This window comes from Opisthocomus hoazin, chromosome 1 (genome assembly GCF_030867145.1).
Source record: "Opisthocomus hoazin isolate bOpiHoa1 chromosome 1, bOpiHoa1.hap1, whole genome shotgun sequence".
In the NCBI taxonomy this organism is placed as follows: domain Eukaryota; kingdom Metazoa; phylum Chordata; class Aves; order Opisthocomiformes; family Opisthocomidae; genus Opisthocomus; species Opisthocomus hoazin.
The window spans coordinates 30875973-30893252 of record NC_134414.1 but is presented as its reverse complement, the minus strand read 5'-3'; the positions used below and the strand labels follow the sequence as shown (position 1 = coordinate 30893252).

General features: G+C 40.1%; 1 protein-coding gene across 5 annotated transcripts in view; it reads left to right on the top strand.

Annotated features, from left to right (window-relative positions):
- The window catches only part of ALG5 (ALG5 dolichyl-phosphate beta-glucosyltransferase), a 31476-nt gene extending 14196 nt beyond the window's left edge, over positions 1-17280 (top strand). Inside the window, exons 9-11 of one of the 5 annotated variants that reach the window (XR_012763983.1) lie at positions 5759-5844; positions 7754-10390; positions 11143-17279. Coding sequence is in view for 3 of the 5 variants with exons in the window: in XM_075420722.1 (XP_075276837.1) it covers positions 5759-5844; positions 7754-7866 (199 nt within the window). In the remaining 2 variants the exon portion in view is untranslated. Of the gene's footprint in view, positions 1-5758; positions 5845-6223 lie in introns of all 5 variants that reach the window. The other 4 variants (XR_012763984.1, XM_075420722.1, XM_075420698.1 and 1 more) reach the window with 4 other exon arrangements.

Sequence of the window (17280 nt, the reverse complement as noted above, 5' to 3'; positions counted from 1 at the left end):
TGCAGGATAAAATGTGTTAGGTTGCTGGTGCCTCAACTGCATCAAAAGGATAAACTATTCAGTAAAATCTGAAAGTAGTGAGTTAGAAAAAAAACTACTGATGCAATTTTGTATCAAAGGCAGCTCAGTTTCTGGGCTGTATAGGCAGCGCAAGTTATTTCTGTCAACAGAAAGCCCAGAGAACTCTTCCGTTTGGATGAAGGAGTCCAGTAGTCCCTTTGCATACAGGAGAGCACCAGTGCTGAGTTAGCACTGGACAGTAGGAGACTGCCCTGAAGTGCTGGATATTGTCACTACTGCTCCAAAAGGCAGAGTAATGCATTCTCAAGAAATAATACAAGTTTTATTTCTGCGTCTCTTAGCAGGCTGGTTTCGTACCTCAGCCAAAGAGCAAGCATTAGGAGCACAGTCTCTTTCTCGGAAGCTGAACATCTTGCACTCTGGTAATAGATGTGTCAGTGTAAACAACATAGGTGTCCTGCTGCTAGGTTGGGCAGGCTGAAAGACTTCTATGTTTCCGTACTTAAATAGCCATCAGAGACACCAAAAATAAGTGCATATGGTGTTTTCAGTGTTTCACCAGCACCACCAGTAAAATGGAGCCTTGTGTTTCCAAATTCACCTTTCATATGAAAAAGAAGGGGAGAGCATCAAGATCTTTCTCCATCTGATTGCACGTGCATCTTTGACAGTTTCAATATTAATTATAGGAAAATAAACCAGTATCAACTGCATTAAGAATGAAAACCTAATTGCTTTAGACCTTCACTTTTTTCTGCTTTCTTCATGCTCTTTCTATTCCAGTGGACATTGAATTGAATATCACCTCTTTAATGTTAAAAATACTAGCAAACAGGGCAGTTTTCTTCTTGCTGTGCTGAATTTGATTTATAGATGCTTATATTTAGGAAATCTTAAAAGCAAAGGGAAAAATACTACGTTATCATTATGATGATAAAGATCATGTAACACTTTTTAAAGAGAGACCAAGATATTTCCTAAAACGTTTTCTTAAACTAACCTTGAAGTAAACATTTGAAAATTAATAGATACTGGAAGCTGTTTATATATTTGATATCAAGAAATAACACTAGCATCCTAAACTAGCTCTTTTTTGTGAGTGTTCTCATTGAGATTTTTGTTTAACTGTCCTTTGGAGAACTGACTGTGTGTATACGAATACAAACCAAACATTCTTGAAATTTACTTTGTAAATAGCAAAGTTTTGACGTTAGTTTGAAATGAGAGTAACCTTTTGAACAGGGAGCATATGCTTTGCGTTTTAGGTTCTGAATCTGATTACACCACTAATCTATGTTTCAAAATGGCTGGAGCACATTTTTTAAATTAAAACTTAAAAGAAAATTAAAAGGAATACTTTAAAAACATAATAGAGACAGTTGGAATTACTCACTTTCAGGCTCCAGAAGAAGCTGTAGTTCTGCATCTACAGTCTTGACCTGAGAAATTTCAATACACAGGAGGAAAAGTGGAAAATTAAACGGTCTCATTGGCAGAACTTTCTTATCCTGAATTTGGTCATTGATTTCTTCTGACTACAAAAATAAAGTCATATATTTTTCTTCCAGCCAGAAAATGTCTTTCTTTACCTAGGAGAACTAGACATAGCAGTAGTTACTGCCCTACCTGGAATATTAATAAATGGAGGGGAAATTCAAAACATAGGTCTAGTCCTGGTTTGATTGACATACTTTTGTAAAGTGGCAGTTTGTAATGATATTACACAACTCAGCAGATCACTCATTATATCAAATTGTTGCTATTACTTTTGTCTATAAAAATAGCCTTGTGCACTGAACAAGCCATGCTGTTTCACATTTAAAACTCAAAAGCTCAATATAAAAAGTTAATGTTTGTTTCTCCAGTTCGTCACTAATCTGTAAATGTGAGTCTCTACATAAAAATTACAGAGAAATAAGCATTTGTATTGCTACAGAGATTTTTTTCCACTTTTTTGGCATTGTAGACCAACACGAGCAGTGGAATGAATCGTTTTTTCCTGGTTTTGTGCATGACAAGTAGAATTGTTTATGAAGGTCTAATCAACGCAAAAATATTTTGCTGTTATAACTATGTCTGGTTTGTCTTGTAAAAAAATCCTGCTCCTGACAGACATATGTGGACTTTCAAAAGCCCCGGTACAGCTAGAGCAGTGCAGGCAGTCTAACCCTCTGGACATCCTATTTCATTCTTAGACCTCTTTGAGCATTGAAAGTTTTCTCTGTCCATTAAGAGTTTGCTGGAACGACATATCTTGGGTTTGGAAAAGTCCTGAATTCCAGTTAAAACAGTATAACTGAAGGCCTAATTTTGGTGTATGAAACACTTAATATTGGACCAGCAAAAAAAAGAAAGAGTCCTAGTGCAATTTTAAAATACAGAATAATTTTGCAGGGTAGATATTTCCTAAGCTGAAGCATTTTACAGGTTCAGTTTAAAAAGGCCGAATTCAATTAAACACCTACCAACCTGGTGTTCAGCTGAATTTTAGCCAGCATCATCGTAAATTGTAACTTAACCAAAAGTACTCCTTAGCGTAAACACAACCACATGGAGTTGTTTTTCTCTTTCTGTATTTCGTATTTGTGTTAATTAACATATAATGGAGCCACTATTAGAAATAGATGGGGAAGTTGTTCGCACCGTGCATTTTTGGATGTCTGACTTTGGGTACGCAGATTGGAGCCTGAATTCATTCAGGCTAGAGCCAAACTCAGGTATCCTGAGCTGCGTCCCAGCTCCGCAGAGGCCTTGACTTTCACTCTCAGCAGGAGGATCCGGTGAAGTACATGGTGTGAATAATTCCCTGCTATTCCTAACAGCGGTTCTGTCAGATGTTAACTAGTCACGAATGGCTTCATGTCAAAACACATGTATTGCACTCACCAACTCATCTGCTGGGGTTGCTTTGATCTCCTCTGGGGTAGGCTCCAGCTAACATCCCCACGTTTAAATCCTCGGTATGGAGACTTCTGTATGGTTCTTCTGGACAAACTGGATCTGGTGATCTGCAGTATGAGTGTAATACTATCAGCGTATTGAATATGCTACGATCTGTATTCCCTGATTAACTATTCTAGTATGCGTCTGAGGTGTACGGAAAAGTGGTGGTGAACAGGAGAAGAAAAAAGGTGTCCCAGCAGTGTAGTATGGAAGTCATCCTCCTTTCAGCTTTGAATTCTTTTTTTTTTTTTTTTAATTTCAGGATATACTCACTATTACGCAAATGGCAACCACATGTAACAATATTAGTGTTGAACCTGATTAATTCCCATGCTTTTAATCTTTTACTTTGAGCGCTGTAGTTTACCAAACTATTTAATGTTGTTGTACTGTGATGTATACGCTGGCATTCCAGTAATCGGCTGTCCATAGGAATTGTTGCAAATAGCTATTAGTTCACTAGTCTAATACTTTGTGTAGTAATATTTTTAGAGCAGCTCATATAGTATAATTCATCAGACAATTATTCTGTTTCTCTTAAGATTTTCAGTCAGTTAAGTAGTAAGTATTAGAAAATTAGATTTAGTCTTAATACACATGACTCATAAACATTCAAAGGTGAATACATGGGGGTTTTGGCTTACAAATGTAAAATGTCAGCAAAAAAATAAACAATACAACTTCAGTAGAAGAGACCATGGCATAATTAATAAAACAATATTCAACCCTCATTTAAAGAAAACAGCAAAATGGCAAGGCTGCGTGGAGCAGATTCAGTTCAGTGAAGTAAAAAAAAAAGAATCAAAACATTTATTCCTGTACCTTTTATGTGACAATTAAGAGACCTGTGTCCTAATCAAAATCAGATTTACAAAGTGGTTCTAAATTCTGTATACAAAATAGCTGTAGTCTCTGTAGATAACCTCTGTTTATGCTGCCTTTGCGTGTTTTGGTGCTGTCCAGAGTGACAGCAACAGCTCTCCTGTAACACACGTACAGTGCGAGTTCAGGTGGGTGTGTGTTTGGTAATGACTTCACCAGCAAGCCAGCGTGCTGTGGTCTGTACTTCAGTGGGAACCTACATGTATGTGTCATACCTAGCTGGCACATTTCACAGTGGACTTCTGTTGTTGCGTTTGTTCATAGTTTTGCAGAAACACACTGCACTGCTTAAAAGGAGAGGGTGACTTGAAGTAGAAGGAAATAACATCTGAACTTGGCTAGCAACCTGCTGAAGTGTCTTTTTGCCTGCTCTTGATCACCTGTCTGTCCCTTTCTACCCTTTCTGTAGTGGTAAATGGAATTACCACTGACTTGAATTCAAGCAACCCTTGAAGCATGAACAAGTAATGTTATTTTTTTACTGCATAAATTTGCTCCAGAGGCAAGAGTGTTTTTGTCATTTCATAAGAAAATTGTCTTGGACTTAGCAGTGAGAATTTAAGGAGTTTCTAAATTTACAAAGTTCTTGAGAGAAAATGTGGACTAGTTTGAATTGTATTTAACTGTCTCTCAGCTGCATTTTCAAGACCTCTGTAAGCTGGTTTGGAACATCTGTTCCATTGACTTCAAACTGGAAACCTTACCAACAGCTTGGCTAAAACGTTTCCAATTCCTTTACCTTCAAGGTTTAGTCCCCTGGGAAAAAACTCCGTGTTTGAGTATGTATTGAAACTAGTAGAAATCAGATGTGGATGGTTGTTGACAGACTTTTCCAATACAGACTAGTATTTTTAAAAAGCTTTTTATTGGGGGGGGGGGGGGTGTGCAGGGAGCTGTTTAGCTTAAATTCCAATTATTAGAACTCATTTAAGGCACAAGAACACCCGTACTGGCATTTGAAGACTACAAAGGTGGGGGGGGGTGAAGACCCAGCAATTAATAAATCTAAGAAATTTAACCAAAATTACCAGAATCTTTGTAATTGTGATTTGCATTCACCCTTGTCAATAGCAGCTACTGGTAGATTCATATGCTGATTTCTACATGAGCATTACAAGCTGTAATTGCCAAAACACTTTTCTAATATCCAAAGCCTTGGTGTCTCAGATCCAGAAGGCCCACTTGACCATGCAGTTGCAAGAATGAAACACACAAACAATTCTTTGTGCAGAGAACTGAAAGAATTGAAGTGTATTTTGGACAAACTGGGCAGGGAGGGGTAGCTGATCTAGAATAGGATGACTTCCCCGATTCATTTTACTGCACAACCTGCAAACAATTGCGCCAGCAAAAAAAGGAAGGTCTCTCAAGAGGGTTTTTGTGTTGTACGTTAAGTGGTCACCAGGTAAAGTATAACTGTTGTTCAGGTTCTGTTATGCACAGTAACATAAATCATTGCTCACTTCTGTGCTGCTGCCTTTTTTCTTGACTTAGAAAGTACAAGGAGAAAACATCAGATGAGCATAAAGCCACAGCAGGTAGTTGTCCCCTTTGGTGAAACTACTAGAGATATAGATTGACACTACACCTTTGACTGCTTGGTCTTTAAAAATGTTTAAATCGTGATTGTGGCAGAATGAAAAGTGAGCAGTGGTCTGAACACAGCATGACCTGTACCTTCAAAACCAGGACACAGGGAAGTATTGTTGTCTGTATATTTGCTATGTTGTGAGCTGTTCATTCAGGGAAATTAGTTTCCCTTTCATGTGTATCTGACCTGTAGAGCATTGGTATCAACTTCATGACTGAACACCAACCTCCTTAAATCAGGCTATGGATTTAATGAACAGTGCCACCATCGTTCTTCTGCAAATAAGTGTGACTGTATTTGCTGTTTCCTGTTCTTCTTCAGGGCGTTTGATGTGGAACTTCTTTATATAGCTCAGTGCTTGAGAATACCAATAGCAGAAGTTGCTGTCAACTGGACTGAAATTGAAGGTAGGGAAATTGTTTATATTCCTGCAAGATTTCTTATGTGTCAATCCAGAACAAAATATCCAGGAGTCTTCCCGTGTTTTACCCAATTTTGATAACACACAGCCTTCTTTCCGTACAATTTTGAATTTCATGTCCTTGGCAGCTTTCTGCCATGGCATGGTACAGGAAGAGGAGGTGAAGGGGTAGCAAGGGAGAGAAACTCCGCACTCCCACTGGAGATACAAGTAGGCAGTTATACTGCCAAGACAGACCACTACTTTGGCACATCCCATTGCTGTCAAGTGTTAATAAAAATATTGCAGTTGTAAAACACTGTGCAGGAAGTCTGTCCATCATTGTTTATTGATTCAACTCCATTTCACCATGTTGTGCCTTCCAGAATTCTCAGCCCACCTATTAAGACCTCCTCTAGAGCACCCTCTCTTCTTAAGATGTGATGTTCTTTCAGACCTGTAGGGAGGTCAGTGTTACTGGGCTACTGGAAAGTACAGCTCCGTACGTATTTCTTCATAGCAAAGCCACCTTAAGAGGTATTTCTTGCTCTGCTCACTTCCTCCCTCCAATCAAATGCAGTTCCTTCTTTTTTTTCCCTTTCATGTTTTTTTTTTTCTTTTTTTTAGTCTGAATCTCTTCTCCTCAACAGAACCCCTGAACAACAGAAAATATAATGAACTGCAATGGTGATGAAGGGTGCGAGTACGGAACACCCTAAGCCAACTTTACTAGAAAAGAAATCAAAGAATCATAGAATAGTTTGGTTGGAAGGCACCTTTAAAATTCATCTAGTCCAACCCCTCGGCAGTGAGCAGGGACATCTTCAACTAGAGCATGTTCCTCAGACCCCTGTCCAGCCTGACCTTAAAAGGTTTCCATGCGTTGGGGCATCTACCACCTGTGTGGGAAACCTGTTCCAGTGGTTCACCATCCTCACTGTAAAACATTTATTCCTTATATCTAATCTAAATCTACTCTCTTTTAGTTTAAAACCAATACCCCTTGTCCTATCCCTGAATGCCTTTGTGAATAGCCCCTCTCCAGCTTCCTTGTAGGCCCCCTTCGGGTACTGAAAGGCTGCATTAAGGTCTCCCTGAAGCCTCTCTTTTGCAGGCTGAACAGCCCCGACTCTCTCAGCCCTTCCTCACAGGAGAGGTACTCCAGCCCTCTGATCACTTTTGTGGGCCCCCTCTGGACCCGCTCCAACAGCTCCATGTCCTTCTTGTGCTGAGGGCTCCAGAGCTGGATGCAGGACTCCAGGTGGGGTCTCACCAGAGCAGAGCAGAGGGGCAGAATCACCTCTCTTGACCTGCTGGCCACGCTGCTTTTGATGCAGCCCGGGATATGGTTGGCCGCCTGGGCTGCGAGCGCACACTGCTGGGTCATGTCCAGGTTTTCATCCACCAGCACCCCCAAGTCCTTCTTGGCAGGGCTGCTCTCAATGTTTTCTTTCAATTCAGTTCCACATGTATATTGCACCTAACAAACTTTAGCAGAGATGGAAGAGGGCTTGGTTGCATAGTGTGGGTTCCTTACCTTGCCTGAAGATTGGCGTGTTCGTATTGTTTTAAGACAATGTTCTAGTCCTCCAAAGTCGCTAAGAAATCATTTGCTTAATTACTGGTGTTCAGGTTCCTATTTACCTGAACAAAGCCTGTCGCAGAGAAGACTATACATCTTGTGACATACATGCAATTACTGTGCTGCTTGCAAACGAACATCTCCCACCTATGGTATAATGTAATTACTATAAAGCAATAACTTTCGCAATATAAATTTTTATTAATGTTAAGGTCTAGGTTGTGGGACTGAATGTGCTGAGAATGCAGAGGTTCATGACTACTTAAATGTGCTTCTTGCCAATGCTCATTTTTTCTAACAACGTCCTTCTGATTTGCTTCTTCATTAATCACAGGTTCTAAGTTAGTTCCCTTTTGGAGCTGGCTGCAGATGGGCAGGGATCTTCTTTTTATACGACTGCGATATATGACTGGTGCCTGGCAGCTTGAAACAAGAAAATGTAATTAGGTTATTTACATTTTCCAAATATATTATTATACTTAATGGAACATGAGAACAGTTTCAATCAAGTGAAGTGGTGATGAAAGCTGAGGTAATTCTTCATTGTTCTTGTTGTATGTTTCATTTTTTCAGCATGTATGTGTTTTATACGATTCTCAGCAGGGAATTGGTACGATGTTTAGAAAAGAGAAAGCATTTCCAAAAAGATTTTCTTACCTGGTAATCAGGTGTTTATACTATTAAATAGTGGGTTTAACATGTGTTATAAATTCACTCAAATAATTATATCTGCTTTTGTCTCATCATACATTTGGAATTTCCTTATGCATATTAAAAAGAGGCACTCCGTTCCACATTGTGCAATAATGTGTTGTGAATGACCACAACCATTTGTTTCTGTAGTATCTGGAAATATATGGCCATATTGCAGCTCGGAATGATCAACCATGGTCCACACTGATGCATGTTTAGATTCAATGTTATGGGAAACCTTAACGGGTTTTACTGAGGTATAACAGTAATGTTCGTAAGGCTGTTCTAAGAACTTTCAGTAGTGTCTTGACATTCCAAATGTTTTTGTCTGAAGCTAAAATAGTTTGTCTGAGATCAAACTGCCAATCATCTCCAGACTGTAGAAGGTCCAAGAGAAAGCACATTTCATTTTAAAATGTTGTCTTTCATGAATGTGTTTCGTTTGTATGTACTAATTAATACTGCATGCTCATGGCTAGCGTCCTTGGCGTCTACAAATCTGTAGTGAAAAAGGTATGGAAAGCTAATTCAGAGCATACAAAAATGAGACCAAATGTACATTGGGGGCCTGTGCATTATTAGCAATGCCAAATTGACGTCACGCTTCAAACGAGATCAGAGAGGGAGGGAGTGGTCTTGGGTCTTGCTTAATAATGTCATGCTCTGTTGAAGTACACAGATTTCAATAGTGCTTTCAGAATGGTTGTGGATTGCCAACAAAATAAGCCAATCTTTCTTTTGGAAATTTGTACAAATTTGAACAGATTTAAAGAATGAACGGTATATGGTTGTACTTTTACATATGATTTCACTGATAATTTTTTTTATTCCTTCTGCAAAATTGAGTTGAGTTTTGCTCCTGTTAGGGTTACCTCAGTTTTCTATAAATTGAAGTGTTGGAATAAATTCTCAAAAAGTATCCTCAGTTTGGTTTCACAGGCTTTATTCTCTTGCCTCATCCACATACATCTCTAGTACTTCTGCAGAATCAATCACATGACTCCTCGTAGCCATTGCTAGAATAAAATACCACCTTCACACGTAAAGTGAATTGCCCTGATCAAACCTGGACAATGATATCTCTGCCTATAATTAATTAAAATTGCCAACCAGTTTTCAAAAGCAGATTCCTAGAATTTTCTTCATGTCTTACCTTACAATTGAGCTTATTTGAAATTTTAATGAAAATAGTTCACCGTTTTCAAGTGATGAGGCTTAGGTCATGCATTATTTTCTGTATGGTAAGTAAACATCTGGTGATATCTTCTTTAAAAAAATTCTGCTTTTGATTTGGATGCCAAAGTTTCAAAGGGGGATGCCAAATTTATGATTTTTTTAATTAATTTGTGTGTTTTCTACAAAAGTTTTTCAAAACTTTGCAGATAAGCTCTCCAGTAACTCTCCTTATTCAGCTGTCTCCTTTAGCAACTGTGCATATGTCATTCCAACAAAATATTTGATATCTTCCACCTCAGAGATGCAGAGGTAAGGCTAGATTTACCATCTTTGAGCTTTGTGGGGTTGGATGCGAGAACTTGTTGGCATGGAATTCTGTTATGCTTCTGGTGGATGTGAGCCATGGATAAAGGTCACTACATGTCTTGATAGTCCAGGGTCTGCTCTCTGGCTCTGAGGCTGATAGGCATGGCACTGGTCACATCCACATGCCTACATCTGCCTTCTCAGATGCCTTTTGAAGCAGGCTTGCTACATCTGAACCATCTGTTGGAGATAGTCCTTGACCTGCAGTCACTTCCACACTGTGCCCAAAAATACTTTGAGAGCAGGGATAGGCAGCTGTGGGACACCTGGCACAGTGTAGTTTACGTGTATAGGTGTAGCCTGACACATTGCATTGTAAAAGGAAATGTTGCTAATGGGGGAAGGGGAAGAAGTAGGGGCTCCCTAAGCCAAGTCCTCCACAAGAATAGGATTAGGACAGAAACTGTCTAAAACAAGTTGGGACTGAGGATGTAGTGATACTCACAGTCTGGGCTGGAATCCAGGACCCTTTTTGCAGTGTTTCTTAGTAGTTATTCAACCCCTACAAAATCCTTTGGCAAATCATATCTAATCTTCTTTCTGTGCCAGTCCATAAAGAGAGTAACTGGCTACTAGTATCAGTTATTCTTCCAGCCCTGGTCACTGAAATCTGCAGTAGATCTACAGGCTCCCATCCTGAACCGCATGAAGGAGCAATGGAATCTTTCACAAAGATGTGGGAGGTGATACAAACCAGGTTCCAGTGAAAGCTCACTTTTCAGAGTTAGAAAGCCAGGTACGAAGAACATAGGAAACAAAAGTAGCCTTTCTGACTCATTCCCACACTGTGTGTATGTGCTATGAGAGGACATACTTGTTTATGTAAGGACTGCTTTTCCTACAAGACTTATTTTTAGAGAGTCAGGAAACAGTGAGTTGTATGGCAAAGGCAACTTGAATGATTGGCCTTCTGTTTAGAAAATGGAAGTTTGGATAGAGCATAAATGAGACAAGGGATTAAAGAGAGGCAGTATATTCTCCTTTATCAGATAAAGCTAAAATAAGACAGGTTCTCTTCCCTCTTGCCCAGATGGTCAGCACATTCAAAGAGGATGTTAGAGGTACACATTCGGTTCCTCTGTTGTTTAAGCCCACATCCAAGCCCACATCTTAAGAAGTGGTGAAAGAATTCCAAAACCCTTCTGCAAATCACTTCAGAGGGATATCTGGACAGTTCAGTGTTGCAGATATGGCACTATCTCTTGTCTTTCAGCAGATCAGAGTTAAAAAAATTGAGTTCCAAGTCTGCCATAGTGTTCTGGAGTTGAAGTAGATTGCTTTTCTGAGAACTGTTTTTCTTGGTGTGGAATGATCTCAGGTCTTGAATGGTTACCTGCACTTGTTGAGCCAGCTGCTTCAAGCTTTCTCTGAAGCAGAGGCAGCAAAGGAGGCTTGCTTTAGCTGAGAAGGATGGTTGGCTTTTGTCTTCTATCACTGATGTAGTGATCAGAAATCTTCTGGGTAGCATGCCAACTCCTTGATTTGCAGATTATGAAATACAAGACACGTGGGCTGCCACAGGAGACCAGGACTCCACCAGGCACATGCGCTAACAGAAGGTTAGACTCACACTTGGGTTTAGGTTTCTGCTGGCAGTTGGTTATCAGCATTCCTCTAAATGTGTGTTGGGCAGGTACATGTAAACATCACACTCTTGAAGCAAAGGTGCACCTGCTTTGTGGATCCTAACAAGGAGTAAATAAAAGATTAGCAAAAAGTAGCTTTTCACTGTCAAAACTAAAGTGCGTAAGAGCTGGTCCCTAGTGAAGTTTTAGTACACCTGAGAAACTTCAAAAGATTTTAAAGTCTGTGGCTTTTACATGTCTACAGGTCAGCCACAGTAGAGTGAGGATTTTGAACACTGACAAATTTCAGTTTTGGGTCAGAGGTCTGAAGTCCACTTGTGTCTTGAACCCTATATCAATATGCAGGTCAACATAAACTTAATCCAAATGTTTACTGAATGCAGAGCACAATGACAAGTAAGCACTGAAAGCTGTTAAGCAAATGTGAAGCATAAACAGATATTTTGAAAAGCAGCTACATAGTGGCTATGAATTATTTAAATAAGACATGACCACATGGCAGAGACCCCAAATTACACTATTAATTAGAGAAGCAGCAGTCTCTGATACCAAAACATTTTACACTAACGTAAGAGTTTTATAGAAATGCCAGAGGCAGAGTGATGGGAAACATAACTCATTTAGAATTGCCAGAAATGAGATCCTTTAAAAGTTAAGGACACATCTAATAGAAATCTGTAGCTGTCAGAGATTAGATGTCCTGTCTCTGTGTGCTATATGTATTCTAACAGTCATTCACATCCTGATCTTCCCCAAGCTTTTACCTTGAAAGGAAGAGTTAGCTGTTCTTGTCAAATCCATAAATTTGTAGATACTTGCTAGTTACTCAGTTTAGTTTATTTCCAAGTTTTTTTGATTTATTACCATTATTTTTCTGTGTAGCTGTCTGAACCAATGGGAAGTTTGGAATCATGTATCTTGATTTTTCCATGAAGATCACATGAGGTGACAGAGATTTTGGACCAGACCCAATATGTGACTTCAGAAGTTAAGCATCAGGTTCCCGGGTGCCTACGTTTAAGGTTATTGGAATCCAGAATCTTGAGTGAGGCTCCGTTTACCTGCATGAAATACTACACATCGCAGGCCAACCTGCTGCCTTTAGTCAGAGTTGTCTCACATCAGCCTGTTCAGTATGCGGGGAGATCTCTCTCTGCTCACTGCATGGCCCAGAACCCTTTTCTTAGGGTAGAAAGGAGTGGAAGCCTTTCCAAAAACAGACCTCAGCAGAGCAGGAGCCTGCTTTCTAGTCTACCAGTTTAAATCTGTATCTAAGAAATGGGAGACCACGAGTAGGTTCCCACACTGGGGGGGGATCAAACCCACGCGTGCCGTGGGGTGTTCTCAAACTGCTTTCCTATTTAAGCTGTTCTGCTGTGCACTGAGGTGCGTAAAGCCCAACAGTGAAACATAACTCCACCTCATTTATCATGACACCTACCTCAGGGTGAGGAAGACCTGGGTTCCAGCCCTTCTTTTTGGGATATTTACTGTCTGTTTACTATATATTTACTATACTTACTGAGGATATTAGGTGATAGATTTCTTGAGAGCACTGCTCTCCTCTGTGTTCCTTCAGGCCCAACGTATCTCAACTGTTGCACAGCAATCCCAGAATTAGTGGAAGGTTCTCCTAGGTACTATTTCAGGAGCAGCTGTGCTGGTTTAATTGCACAAAGCCATAAAGAGGAGCATTCCTGCTCCCTCTACACCTGTTTCAAGGCTGCTTAGAGTCTCCCTCAGGCCAGCTCAGCTCACTAGAATGGCAGGATGCCATCTTCCACTTGTTTGGGGTTTTTGCCTTTCTTTTCTTCTGAGAGTTTTCCACCATTTCAGTGATTTCAGATGACCCACTGAGTGGTCCAGCAGGCACAGGGTGCAGCAGCAAAAGGCAGACTTCCCCTTTTGATGGCTGTGAACTCAGGACAAGCTTAAAGAATGCCTTGTCACCTGGAGGCTAGGACACTTTTCTAATGGAGGAAATGTGAATTTTAATTCTTTCTTTTTTTAGGTCTAGACAAGACCTGAGGTTTTGTTGCCTTCTCAAAATGAGACATTTAATTACAGAGCTCCAGCAAGAAAGTCCTGGCTCTGTCTCCTGGTGTATTCCGAAGCCCCTACTTGCTTTTATGGAGTGCCACGACATGAAATGGGAGGCTCAGGTGGAACATTTCCCAGTCATTCCTACTAGGAGAAAAGCTGATTGATTCATGCGGTCCTCCTTAATTGCAGAAACCATGTAGAAAACCAAGTTCCTGTAAGCGTATGTAGACAACTTCCTTGATCACAAAGCCTCTCATTCAAACCAGTGCTCTGCCTAACTTGTCCTCACTCTTCTCTTCATAGACTTGCAGAGATACAAAAGGTCTCCTCGTTTGTATTTCAGTGGAATCTTAACCTTTACAATTTCCTCCTACTCTTGTGTTTGCAGGGGTGACCCATGGAGATGCAAGTCTTCTAGATTACTCACTGTCTTGCAAGACCCAGCACTCCAAAGACACATCAAAACAAAGTAATCTCACAGACTTGGAAAAGGGAATAAAAACAAATAGAGAAAATCTACATGGTATTTCTGCAACATTTTTACTAACATCAATGCCTGCATAGTTAGTGCTTTCATAGACACAGATTTCAATTTAAAAATAAATATTTTTATATCTCTGCCTAAAAAACTTACTTTTCTGCACCACTTTACTAACACTTCCTAAGAGACTTTTTCAGTAGGCTACTTAATATCGAAGAGTTCTCTACGAAAAACAGATGCAAAAAAACAAGTTACTGAAAAAGGTTCAGTAGTTTACACAAGTTTTCTTCACTGTTACCATTCTTTATCACAACCCAAAGCAACAGCAGTGCAAAATCCCCTGATACATACTTAGCTTTTATCCTTACAAGCCATTTTTTAAAATGATGTTTTAAATATGGATTGGAAAAAAACAGTAAAAATTACCTCTTTTTAGGTAGTACATTTTCTGTGACAATTCTAGCCATTAACTCAGTGTCCGTACCTGGTTTCAGTGACACTGCAGCATTATCACAAAGCAGGGTGACTCTTAAATGAGTAATAACACACCTTTAATCAGCTTTAATTTATATAAAGTACTCAGAGATCACTACTGTGAAGTATAAGCAGACAAACATAGAAGACAGCTCCAGTTCGTTCTGCAGAATTGTGTTTAGCATTACATCAATTTACAACTCTCAAAGCTTCTGTGCAGACCCTTCCACTACCAATGCAGAGGAGTCCAGGTTAGTTTTTCACCATGGGAAATGAAATTGTATTAATATGTATAAGCAGAGCAACATCTTCAAGCCATTGAATAGTCCCAGCCAGTATTTAACTTGAATCCTCTGCTAATGTTTAAGGCTCTGGAGACCTATCCATAATTATTTATGTACCTGTTGTCCAAGTGTTCCTTGCGTTCACAGTCATAATGCTGACTGCAAACTAAAAATAGTCGAAATGAAGAGACAGGCAAAGACAGAAGGCTGCAATGAAGTTTCTGTATCTCAGTGTTTATTACTTACAATAACATCTAACCTTATTTATGATTCGTGTGTGTTTGTTAGGGATGCAGTGGCATGTCTGTTACAGCTCAAGGGGCATGAATTAAAGTAGTGTTCCAGCATTGCTGAAGGCTGCACCCTGCCAGCTGAGCCGTAAGTTATCTACCTCTTTGGGACAGGGATTCAGAGGTTAAGAACTGGGTGCTACTATGTCCTGCCTATTGCATTAGCCAACAGCATACAAGGGAGAGTCGAGCACATTAGCCCAAGGGGTCATCTAGGCTCAAGGGACACGCTACAGACAAACCTTTGTTTCTTACTGGAAAAAGAGATGGTATTTTTATATGACCAAGCTTAAGTAATAGTTGTGAGATCATGGCTGGGAGGGGTGTGCTAGAATATGATTTCATTTAATAGATCCATCAGAAAAGAAAGATCTAACTAGGCTCCATTTTCCTGGATATTTTTTAATCCATTTTTCTTTATACTGTTCATCAATCCATTCAACTGCTTTAACTGCATAATTAGATGTTTCCGTGGTGTAAAAAAAGAAAACAACAAACAATAAACTTTTCCAGGCCTGCTTGCTGAGCGCAGTCTTCCAAGTGCAGGTACAGTTTTGCAGGTAACAGTGAAGCAGTCTGTAAGCTGTCCATCTGTCGGCCAGATTCTTACACTACACACATGCACACACAGAGCCTTAATATGTGCACATTAGCGCAAAGGGTAGACCTTTCCTTTTTTTGCTAAAGCAATGTTCTCTGTGTCTTCCTTTCTGCAGAAGGAGATGAACTCTTGCTGGATGTGGAATCCACTGATAATAGCACTCCATACCTGACAAATGTAGGACACCCGTTTTAAAAGAAAGAAGTTAATCTGGCCCATTTCAGACCAGCAGCCTGGTCAGCACTAGTTCTTCAATGCTCTGCAAATGCATGACTGCAGTTACTAGAAATAATCTGACTTACTTTAGGCAAAGGGCAGCAACCAAGCTGCAGCAGCACAGGGTGTAGGTCAGCAACAGCAAAGTAAACATCAGTTTAGATGTTTAGATAGAGCAGTTCACCAGGCCCAGGGAACTCAAGAGAGCTTCCGGCCTCTTTTGAGGAAAGCCACCCTAACAGGGAATACCCCTCTTCGGACTTCTTGCAGCTCCCAGGTGTTGCATTAAGGCCTCCTGATTCCCATACCTTTTCTAAGGACACAGTCTGCCGTCGGTGAGCAGTGTTCAGTCACAAGCTCTCTAACAGGCTGCGGGTGGTTACGCTTTGTCTACATTTACTCTACCATGCTTCCCGGCACTCCCATGCAAGCAGCAAATTAATAAACAACTTATACTCACCATGTACAGTTAGTATTCCAGGAGCAGCTGCAGACCAGACAAACATCCTCCCAAAATGGCTTAGCCACAGGTGATCCTTCTTACCTACATGACCATAACTCCCTTTCACGCCCACGGCTTTTCATCAGTCAGGCTCTACCTTCCTTGGGTCTTTGTGTTCTGCTGTCAAGATGATATTCCTCCTTTGACCTTTCAGCAATTTGTTGTTTTAGCAGAGTGAACTTGAATATCTAGACTGAATCCAAGCCTTTGTCACTGGCATGTTCTATAAAATGTTCTTAAAGAATGAGGTGACATTAACACTGGAATTCCCATCTGGTTTTTGCCATGTTCTAATGTTTCATCTGGGGTAATTCTGAAGCTGTATAAAGATCCCGTTACAAAGCAAAGGGAAATACTGAGTGTCAGCTTTTGGACTGGAGATCAGAAGAGCTGTTTGAACCACAGGATGATGAAGAACCCTTGAGTTCTGCAAACAGTTTTGGCAAATTCACTTTGCGTGGTCTCTGGAAAGCAGCCTTCCGCATGTGGGACAAATCTTTATCTTCCTATCTTTGCAGAGTAAAGAAAGGTTTAGTTAATTATATCAAGGACAGGCTTCATCCTGTAGCCACGTTACAATGCCAGTTGCACAGGCTGTCATAAACTACCCCGCTGCATACTCTCAATCATCTGCTGTCAACCTAGGAACTAGGTCAAAACCACAAGGAATTTCTAACTCTTTTTGGCTGACTAGGTCTGATGCCATTTAAGGTCTCAACAACAGAACTGCTGATAACTTTTGTATCTTGTTGCCAAAAGCAAAAAAAAAAACCAGAACCGTATCCATGGCCATCTTCCAGTCTCTCAGCCAAGTCATAACTTTTGGAAATAGTAATCAACTGTGTCAGCTCTTCCTCTGGTAGTTTTACAAGTCTGGCTAGGTTCTGCCTGGTAGAAGGTTTCGCGATAATAAGAGCTTAAGCACAGATGAGGTTAGAACAACCTTTACTGGTTTTTAATACTTTAATAAAATTCTGGCATCACAAAAAAAGTTTTCTGATGTTATGTCTAATTTTACTATTCTTGACAGTTTATTTTCCCCATAAAATGCTTCAGAAGAACAGGAACAGAAGAAAAATAACCAGTTTTCTGTAGGAGTACTGCAAAAAGGACCAATTATTCTCATAAAGGAGACAGTAAGCAATTCCA